The sequence below is a fragment of the Schistocerca serialis genome, chromosome 5 (assembly GCF_023864345.2).
Source record: "Schistocerca serialis cubense isolate TAMUIC-IGC-003099 chromosome 5, iqSchSeri2.2, whole genome shotgun sequence".
Taxonomy (NCBI): Eukaryota; Metazoa; Arthropoda; class Insecta; order Orthoptera; family Acrididae; genus Schistocerca; species Schistocerca serialis.
In genome coordinates this window covers 253,166,698-253,178,177 of record NC_064642.1, presented here as the reverse complement: position 1 = coordinate 253,178,177, position 11,480 = coordinate 253,166,698, and the positions used below count along the sequence as shown (strand labels likewise).

General features: G+C 39.8%; 1 protein-coding gene across 1 annotated transcript in view; it reads right to left on the bottom strand.

Annotated features, from left to right (window-relative positions):
- Positions 1 to 5,536: 5,536 nt before the first annotated feature.
- The window catches only part of LOC126481438 (nuclear envelope integral membrane protein 1a), a 112,326-nt gene continuing 106,382 nt past the window's right edge, over positions 5,537 to 11,480 (bottom strand). The window contains exons 7-8 of the mRNA XM_050105194.1: positions 11,047 to 11,208; positions 5,537 to 6,101 (exon numbers count right to left, since the gene is read on the bottom strand). Of these exons, the coding sequence (XP_049961151.1) occupies positions 5,981 to 6,101; positions 11,047 to 11,208 (283 nt within the window). The 3' untranslated portion in view covers positions 5,537 to 5,980. The remainder of the gene's footprint in view (positions 6,102 to 11,046; positions 11,209 to 11,480) is intronic.

Here is an 11,480-nt window from a genome sequence, read left to right as displayed (position 1 = left end):
CTGACATTCCCTCCCTGAATTGTAGAGCAGGCTCTATAATATAACCAGTGCTAATAGGTGTCCTGCAAGACGTTGTCGCGTGAGGTGCGGACTGTAACATGACAGTTGCAAAATTTAAGACCTTATCAGCTGGATGAAGTTTTTCAAGTGTTTTCTTTGCATCTACGTAAGACAAGTGGTCAAGCATTTTATACTCTTAAGTTTTCTTCTCCCTCTTGAACAAAGAGCATTGCAGCGAATGAGGAGGGTTTGGTTCTGGATAGTTGATTAGTCTCATTAGAACAATGGTAGGACGTGTGTCTGAACCTTTGGCACTTAAAACATCTCATTGGAGGAGGAAAGTAAGGCCTCATATCACACCTACAAACAATGACCTTAACCTCCTCAGATAAAAATTTGCTGTCGGAGCTAGGGTAAAAGCTCCAGCGCCCACTCTATTATCCTTAGGTCCCTTCTGCATGCAGTGAACAGAACAGGCTCCAAGTCACACCATATTAGTACACAGCACTTCATCAGTTTGTAGTGCTAGGTCCTGATGGAAGATTTTTGTTGAGCTTGTTATGAGGAAGAATGGTGACTGGTATATCTCCTCACTTGACACAGGCCTGAAGTGCCCATGATTGGTTGGTGTGCGATATTTTAATCAGCAAAGGGCCATTTTTCATCTCTATTGCCACAACCTCTACGAACTGTTCTTCCATATTTTCATCAAAAAACATGGGCTTCATTGTAGTGAAAGAGCGGAAAGAGCCACTGTCAGTGCAGAAACAAACCAAGAATTCAGCCGACTGTCCACTTTCATTTCTTCCTGCCAGGCTCCCGTCTTTATGCATTGTCAATGACAGAAATGCTGTAGGATTGTAAACCTTGCATTAAAACCACTGTTCCTGACTGATGGGAGGGCGTGTTGATACGGCCACCATTAATTTTGATTCGTTTCCTTGGGGATCATCTGTCCTGATGCCAATCATTCTGATCGGAGGATCTCCCTATGGACGCCACCCGCCATGACAAAGGCCACCTGGCACACTAGCTGTTGCCCGGAACTCTGGTACCCCAAAGTGGACAGGAACCTACTCCTTGCCTGACACAGGCAGGATACAACTCAGACATCAGCAGTGTGATCCCTGCACTGTCAGAGGGCTACCACAGAGATTACATGACAAAGCCATCATGATGGACTGGCTACCACACTGGATTTTCGGTGCAGAGGTAGATCCACTTGATTGGTAGTTGCAAAAGATAACGGTGCACAGTAGAGGGTTAATGCACCACAGCAAGGAAACCTTCATGGAACGGCCCACACTTCTGTAAAATTTGGCAAGTGGAGGTCAACCACAAAAAGGGGATCAGAATTTAAAAATCTAAAAAAAGGTGAGAGGGAAACAGCTTCTAAAAAAGTGAAAAGAGCAAATACCCAAAATCTGAACAGCCAAGGAAAAAACTTGACCCAACAGAGAGAGAGACTCCTATTAATCGTATAATAATGACAGGCAAGAAAAGGATGCAGATTATTCCAGCCCCCGACACCACAGGGGAAAATTCTGCTGATTTGTACATAATTTGTATGTATATGCCCTAGAAAATTTCCTACACTGTAGGAACATTTGTGTATGGTACATCAAAGCCATTTAAAACGTGATGTCAGGATAAGAAATGTGTTTTGGTACTGATTTGTTATACTTTTTTCCCCATAATTTCCATCCTGATAAAATCATTCTAAATTACAAATCTAACTCTGTGAAAATCCTAGGTTCACATGAAAACATGAATCTAGTTCCTCTGTGAGACGTGTCCTACTTGACCTATTTTCAAAATAAGGCAGCTTAAAATTTTTTGGTGAAAGAATCTTATTTATCACAAATGACGTGAGTCTTTGACTTTTTATTTTTCAAATTTATGTAAATAAATTTTAATCTCCCCATCACCCCCCATGGACCATGGACCTTGACTTTGGTGGTGAGACTTACATGTCTCAGTGATACAGTTAGCTGTCCCGTAAGTGCAACCACAACAGAAGAGGCCAGACAAACATGTGGTTCATGAAGAGGAACAGCAGCCTTTTAAGTAGTCACGGGGGTGATCTGGATGATTTGATTTGTAACATCAACCAAAATGGCCTTGCTGTGCTGGTATTGCGAATGGCTGACAGCAAGGGGAAACTACAGCCATAATTTCTACAGAGAGCATGTAGCTCTACTGTATGATTAAATGACGACTGCGTCCTCTTGACTAAAATATTCTGGAGGTACAACAGCCCCCATTTCGATCTCCAAGCACGGACTACTCAGAAGGATGTCATCAGGAGAAATAAAACTGGCATTCCACTGAGTGTTGAATGTTAGATTTCTTAATAGGGCAGGTAGGTTAAAAAATTTAAAAAGGTAAAGAGGAAGCTGCCTGGAAAAATTTTGCACGGAGCATAATTTAATCATAGCTAAGACTTGATTTATGAATTGTGAAAGAAGGCTGTATACATGTTATACACCTGGAAACACTGGTGTGCATCAATAGCAATCAGAAATGATGCATGTCAGAGCCTATTCTGTGATTACAGTTTGTAGATACGATAGCACCCTTTAACACACACACCAATAGAATATTAAATTCTGTTTGCATAAACAAAACACAACTACACAACTGTTATAGAACTGTTTAACAGAAAACACTTGGAGTATCCAAGCACTACCAAATTCACTGGAATATGGGTTAATCAAGATGTCAAATGGGAAAAAGGACACAAATAATACAAGGAGCCAGTCAAATATTTTTGTGTGCACTGAGCAATGTCATCTGTATAGTAACATAAATCAACCCTTTTATGATCGAACTAATTTTTGCTCAATTTTTTTACATTTTTGTTTTGTATTTTTTTTCAAGGAATAGCTTCTTAAGTGGAATGTATGGAAAGTTTATGATTGTTATGTATTTTTTAAAATATTTTATGTGGGACTTGTATGTCCCATTGGAGTGGGAGTTTTTGGTAAGCATAAGGGAGAACATTTAATTTCAGCAGAATTTTTTTACACACACACACACACACACACACACACACACACACACACACACACACACACACACACACACACACACAAAAAATAAATTTTATGACAAGTTTATTCAAATACAAGGGCTGTATTGTCAATTTTTGATGATGGTGATGACAGGAACCTTTACTTTCACGAAATTTTTCCAAGCAATCATGGACACATGGACGAACTTTGCAATGTATGCATGTCATGTTGATTCTTGCTTCCTCCTCCTTTGTGCTGCAGAATCCAAAGCATTTCCTTGGGCCTATTGCTTGGAAATATCTAACAGTTTGAAGGCAAAGTTCATCTGCTACATTATTCACACCTCACTTGTTTCTTGTTAGAAAGTTTGGTTTTCCTCTTCATTTGATTTCACGACCTGGTGTTAGTTGTCTGATGAGCCAAAGACGAAAAGATAACTGGCTAAGACCTCCTCCATTTTTACAATTACACATTATAAAACTGTTAACAATTACCAGTTCAATTATGAAAAATAAAAGGCAATGTCACCACTCCCAATGCCACCACTCTGCAGATCGCCTTCCAATTGCATATTTCTCACTAAAGAATCAATGCAATCTACAATCCCTTAAATAATACACCCTGCAACTGCTACAGGGCAGAGGACCTATGATGAAATACCACCTTTGTATTTCCTTTTGACAAAAGTTAAATTTTTTGGGCTATGGTAAGTACTCGGTACTGTCACAGCCTTGTTGCCTTGCAAGTTTATTGCTGGCACAAATCTCTTTGTTTTGAACATAAACTATCCCATTTTAGTTTGTCTTGTTTCTTGATTATATCTGGAAGTAAGTTCCTATTCTTCCTCACTATTCCAACCCCATTATGTCCTCTTCCAGTCAGTGCCTTCATCCAACTGTACGAGGTGAAGAAGTTATCTAACACAGTTGGTGAGACTGCATGTATGATTGAGTAAGCTGGAGAGCAACATTTTTACCTGAACTGAACAACTACTGATGTGTCCTCATTGCCACTGTACAACTCAATATCATTTATGAAACTTGTTTTTGAATGTCCAAAACACCAATTTTGTAGCCTCATCTTGTCGGCTTCATTGGCAAATACTGGTTTATTGAAGAACGGCCTTTGAATTGGGCCATACTCTCGTCAACAGCCATAATGCATGACAGATTGTATACTTCTTTTGCACATTTATCAGAGTGTACATATTGGCCGCAATTTGTGTAGTCAGTCATAGCCAGTTTCACCTTTGGTACTGCTACCTGTCATTGCAATCAGTGTTTTCAGTCAGTCTTTTGAACCTGGTTTTACTCAGTAACTGAGAAAATGCATTTACATACATACTTCTAATAGTAGGTCAGAGGACCAGTAGTGACATTGCTTGGCTAGCCTATGTATCCCATTATGATATAAATGGTAATAAGATGTTTTGTTTTTTCAACGACAGTGTCTTTCCAATTGTGACTAACCTGTCTTACCCTTTTACATCTCATGATTTTTTCACATCTTTATCAGCATATAAGTTAGTCTCATTATTGATCTTATGCAGCCAGCCATCACAAAAAAAAAACTGTAAAAATTTTCATATTTATCAAGCTGTCAAAAACCAAAATCTATATTGGCACTTGCATCAGGAGATGCTGATAAGTTTTCAAAATAAGTTAAATCATCGCTCCATTTAGTTTCAGATTCTTTGGCATGTTTGGCCCCATTTTCTTGTTCCGCATGCACAGTAACTTCACTTTCAGTTTCACTGATAAGTTCGGCCCATTATCTTTTTCTGCGCACACAAGAACTTTATTTTCTGCCGTCTCCATTCAAACATTGACAACTGTTGCAGTGACAATCCCTGCATGGCTCAGTCAACACCGTAAGAGATATCGAATGATCGGATACATCAAGGGGAGAGAGTTCACTTACAGCTCCATAACTACCTTTTTTCTACAAAAGTTCTTCGTTATTGTAAGTGAAAACTGATATTTGAGAAGTTCTTCCTCATTCAGACAAGACATTTCTAAACAGAAGACAGAAATAAGGTCTGCAATTGCGCTGGTACACCATGCTGTACGATGAATGATTATTATTTATGAAACTATTGAGACAGGCAATATAGTATCACACACTGAAAGAGAGAAAGCCAAAGTGTTGAATCTGTGGTGAAACCATACTGAAAGCCCAAGAAATATTTACTAATAAATAATAATATCTTTACCTTGCTTATTAAATGTTGAAAAATATGCAAGACCTTTTACACGAGTGATCAAACATATACAATGCAGCAAACAACTTTCAGCAGAATAAAGCTGTTTGACAGGAACAAGTCTAACAATTTCAAGCAGTAGATGGCACCCCATTTTAGATTTGGGGTTGTATTGCCCCATGGTCATGATGCATGATTAAGTGATATTGGAGAGATATATCCTGCAGGTCATGAAAGGGTTAAACATGTAAATGGTTGTAAAGGAGACAAAAGAATATTCTCATAATGCTTTATAACCATCTTTTAAATACCTCCTTTGACATGACTGTTACCAGCAGTTTGTTAAATGAACTTTGCAATTTTAATCTCAGTTGTTGCTGATCATTCTTACTTCAGAATCCTTATGTAAATAATATCTCTGATTTATTGAGACAGTGTTTCTCTCCCTCTCAACTAAGAGTCTAATCAACTTCTTGTTTCTTACCCACCAGTTACTTTAAAGACAAAAACGATAAAGATATAATGTGGCATCATATTTTATCATATAAATTTTATTAAAATCATTCTGAATCATAAAGACACTAATCAATATTCAAAATCTGATATTCTAAAAACCCACATCTCACAGAGATTATAATTACTACAATGGTACAATGTCCATTGCCAAGAATAAAAATAATTATTCAGTTTTTTGGCACAGTCATCAATTTCTCCTGAGTAATTACATTAGTAACCAATACATATTTGCTGCCCTTTAGAGCAAATGTCAGTCTTCTTCCTCTTCATCAGAGTAGTCATAGTCGGCAGTAGAATGTCTGGATTCTACTTCATACTGAACCATTTCATCATCACTTAAATGTGAGTCTCCTTTCATGAATTCTGCAAATCTGGAACAGAGAATCATATGCCTCTTAGTACTCAGCTTGTAATGACCTAAATCTGTGTTACTACAACTACACATGGAACATAAAGAACAAACTACAACACAGAGAACTATAGTAAACATACCCCATTTACTACTGACAACTTTAATAGACAATATTTTAAACAATAACAGAGAAAGAAATTATGAACAGCAGATAATTATTTAGCTCTGACATTCTATGGTTGCTGGAGAAAACAATGAGTGTCCTCCCTAGCCGCTGATCAAACTTATACCAAAAACAGTTCACAAATACCGAAGATTTACATAATGAACTGTAAAGAAGCCGCACACCCCATTATTAAGATACAGTACTCCGCCACAAATTAATGAAACCAGCAGTTACGATGGGTAAATGTGAAGTTAAAAAATTCTGATGAAAAAGAACGTAAATAAATAAATAAAAAAATATTGTTTTTGTACATGCTGAAATCATTTTTATATTGATGAAGGAAAACCTGGTCAAGGAATCCAGCCTCCTAAACTTCGTCTTTCCTACATTTTACAAATAAAACCTGACAATTTCAGCATGCAAGGCCATTTTCAACTGCTTTTGTCAGAATGAAGTGAGCAAGAATGAATAGTTCGTAAGCCAGTCACACCAAAAAAAATGTTCATTTTAAGAAATATCAGCACTTGCAAATGACATGTGCAATATTAAATATGATTCAATATGACAAAAATGCATGAAAATTGGCATGTGGGCTGGAACTGGCGGATTACATTTGTATGGAGTAATAAAGATAACCCTTAAGTTATAGACAGGCACAATTAAAAGACACTTAGAAATAAGCTATCGGCCACAGCCTCATCAGAAAAAGAGACACACACAACAGTCAGTCACACAAGCAAGCACATCTCACACACACGTCCGACAACTATGGCAGCTCGTACCAGAATGGAAACGACAATCTTGAAAGAGAGGGGAAGGGGAGGGTACAGCAGTTTATGGGTGGGGAGAGAGAGGAGCGCTGTCCGGCAGAGAGTGCAGAGAGAGACTGCGAACAGGCATAGTGACAGGAGCATGTCGAGCAGGAATGTGGGTAAAACAGAGTGAAGAGGGAGAGGAGCAGGGGAAAAATGGGTGGGTGAGTTGGCAGAGGGTGGCAAACAAAGAGTGTGGGAGATGAGAATGGGTAGGTGATAGTGCAGAGGGTTTAGAAATGGTTAGGTGGAGGGTTTGGGGACAGTATGTTACCATAGGTTGAGGCCAGTATAATAATGGGAGCAGAGAATTTGTTGCAAAGATAACTCCCATCTGTGCAGTTAAGAAAAGCTGATGGTGGAGGGGAAGATGCAGATGACTTGAAAAATGAAGGAGCCACTGAAATCAAGCAAGTTATGTTCAGCTGCAGTTGTGCCACAGTGTGGTCTACTTTAGGGTGGTCTACATTACTCTTACCCACAGTTTGGCGGTGGCCATTCATCCTGGTGGACAGCTGGTTGGTAGTCGTACCAATATAGAAAGTTGTGCAATGCTTGCAGCAGAGCTGGTAAGTGCCATGGCTGCTTTCACAGGTGGACCAGCTCCTGATGGGATAAGACAAACCTGTGACAGAACTGGAATAGGAAGTGCTGGATGGGTGGAAGGCAGATCTTGCATTTTAGTCTTCCACAGCGATATGAACCTTGTGGCAAGGGTTTGAGATTGGGAGTGGCATAGGGATGGACTAAGATGATGATGAGGTTGGGTGGGTGACGAAAAACTTCTTTTAGGAGGGGTGGAAGGATCTTGGGTCCAGTGTCCCCATGATAGCTAATCAAAGCCCTGGCAAAGGAAGAGGTTCAGCTGTTCCAGTCTGGGGTGGTACTGGGTGACAAAGGGGGAACACCTTTGTGGAAAGGGGGGAACACCTTTGTGGCTGGTTCTTGGGGGGTGTTGGGAGGATTGGTTAGGTGTGGGAAGCAGCATAGGAGATCTGTTTGCAAAGTAGGTCTGCGGGATAGTGCCTATCTGTGAAGGCCCTGATGAGAACCTCAGCGTACTGGGTAAGGGAGTTGTTGTAATTGCAGACGATGTGTGCTGAGTGTCTTACCGAGACCTACACAGACAGACATTATCCCCCAGACCTAGTTTGCAAAGAGATCTCCCATGCCATTTTCCCTCACATCCCGAATCCCCCCACCACTCCCAAAAACCAGCCACAAATGAGTGCCCCCTTCGTCACCCAGTACCATCTCAGACTGGAACAACTTAACCGTATCTGGGTTCGATTACCTGAAGTGAGCGACATTCTACACGAGATCCTTCCAACCCCTCCTGAAGTGGTGTTCTGTTGCCCACCCAATCTGCACAACATCCTAGTCCATCCTTATGCCACTCCAAATCCCAAACCCTTGCACAAGGATCATATCCCTGTGGACGACCCACGTGCAAGACGTGCCCAATCCACACACCAGGCACTTCCTGGTTTATCCCACTGCATCAGGTGCCGAGCCTCCTGTGAGCAGCCATGTCATATACCACCTCTGCTGCAATAATTGCACAGCTTTTTATATTGATATTACTACCAACCAGATGTACACCAGGATGAACAGCCACCACTAATCTGTGGCCAAGAGCAAAGTAAACAAGCCTGTGGGACAATGAGCACCAGCTTTTCTGAACTGCACAGATGAGAGTTGAGTTATCCTTGCAAAGCATTCTCCGTTCCCCTAAGTACCCTTTCCTCAACCTACAGTAACATACTGTCCCCACAACCTCCACCCAACGGTCTCCAAACACACTGTCCTATCACCCTCTCCCCATTCTCATCTCCCACCCTTTTTGTTTGCCGCCCTGTGCCAACTCACCCGCCTATCTTTCCCTGCTTCTCTCCTTTTTTGCTCCATTTTCTCCAACTCCCTGTCCCACAACCTCCTGAAGCTGCACCTGTTGGCAATCTAGACACTGCATACACTGCCAGACAGCACTTCTCCTCCTCCCCCCCCCCCCGCCCCCATAGACTGCTATCCCCTCCTGTTCCCACTCCACTCCCTCCAGATTGCTGCTTCTATTTCATATGACAGGCTGTGGCCAAAAACTTATGTTTAAGTGTCTTTATTGTGTCTGCCTGTAACTTCACATTTTATCTTTACTCTAAGTAGCCATATATCTTTTCCTACATTTCTGATATTCGAACATTGACTTTCCACTGTTTAAAGAATAATAAATAATTTTAATAGTCAAGGTGTTTTCCTTTACCTGGACTTCCTGCTTCCACAGTTTCTGTATCTTCCCACACTATGAAATATGAACTATTATAACTACAAGCAAGGATGTTGTGTTGTCTACAGAAATTATTTGAAATTTTTAGCATCTCCAAATATAAACTGTACAAGTCATGGCACTCATTTCTACTACACAAAAAAGAGCAGTTCCTGCAATTCTTTCTGACATTCTACTTATGAAAACAGAAGAGCTACTGTTGATTTACAGGACAACATGAAAAGTTTAATAAAATATCCCGAACCACCCTAAGAGGCAGACTGGTACAATGACGACGACACCAAGCATTACTTTCAGTTTCGAATAAAGGATATGTTTATTACAAGAGTGTATTTTTTTTAATAATAGACCTGCAATAACTGGTCTTTTCTTTGTTCCCTGTAATAGTTAGTACCTTGTCATATTTTCTAAGATTTGATGAAGTGTAAGGGTGGGGGGCTAAACAGCCATAAATTTGCTAGGAACATTTAAATGCAATGTGACCAACTTATTGCACCATCATAACAGCAATAAAAAGAACCGAGAGAAGTACAGAGACAACACTAAACAGACTATATGAACCTTCAAAGTATTTCCTTTGACTGGACAGATCAGTACAATGGAGACGTAGCCTGCAGAGAAGAAATGTCAATGTCTGCACTTACTGCTACAGTGTTGCCATATTGGCTACTGGCTACCGCTCGGTTATAGGTGACATACAAACATGGTGGGTCACTTCACAAATAGTGTTAATGTGTAATGAGGAACAATGTTGAAACTGGATACTGTGAGCCTATTGACTGTAAGTGACCAATGACTGAATTGTGGCAGACAAGGCGTTCTGTAGCCTTGAATGTAACAAACTTCCTTATTATCACTGGTTATGTGAAACTATCCTCACACTGTCCACACAAGCTGCTGCATTATCAACCGATGAGCAGTCCTTGCTGAAGCTAGTCTGCAGATTACAGACAACATAAGCAGAGTCCAAATGCAAAAAGTCAGTACAATGAAACATTGACATAACAGAGAATTAGACATTAGAAAAATTGCATTTAAACCAATTAACTGAATAAAATAATAATCAAACTCTTTTGCTTAGGTTTTTTAAAAAAAGACACTATATTTGACAAGATTCAAGCCTACTTCCTTCCACTCATCAGGTTAATGAGTTAAACATTGTGCTACACCACAACACTGCATAAAGTAGTTATATTTGTGGCTATTGTGACCCAGTCACAACGAATTACAGCCTTTAAGACTTTAGCTTCGTGCAAAGTTGTGAGAAGTTTATCTAATGTAAGCTGAGCCTTGTGAATAGAGCAACTGCAAATGTGACGTCTAATTGCGTCTTGTGAGAACGTATCCAGTAGTGTTTGGTTACTGCTGTGTATGAAGTGTGTGTGTGTGTGTGTGTGTGTGTGTGTGTGTGTGTGTGTGTGTGTGTGTGTGTAATTTCTCTCAAATTATGTGTGGGCTATTAATTAGTCTATTAGCGATCATCTTTATTTTCACATATCTTGACAGAAAAATGCACGAACTGTAATTTTATGGCACTGATTTGAAACCGATGTTCCATTTTCCCTGTACACTGAACTCCACAAAGTGAACTGTTAGAATGAAATGGTTTAGGGCTAACTTTTTCCATTTATTTATTGGTACTCCTATAGTTTTGCTCTATCTGGGACAATGTAAATAATAATTATTGCATCTGTTTTTTTACCTCACTGGATTTTTCAGTTTGAGAACTGTCTTCCATGTATCACACTCCGGACTGGAGCAGTATCCTCTGAGTTCCTCAAGAGCTTTCTTTGTTTCACGAACACCCTGTTCATAGTATTCCTCCTCTGACAATAATTTTAACTTTGGTGGGAATCTTCGTTTCCTAAAAACATGAAATTTTTACGAGGGGTGAAAGTCTTTTAATGCATGCAGCCATTTTGAATAACACACTGAGGAACATTTCCAGAAGAAGAATATCAGTGTAGTGTGTTGTTCGGAAAAGACAAAATTTAAATTATGTTGTCAGAAACTGTATGATTTTAATGACTCAAGAAACACAAACAATTATTTCATTAGAAGTGGGACAGCAAGCAATTGAGTGTGCATGAACAAGAGTAGAATGCGCACAGTAGTAGTAGCACTTTGAAAAAGCTA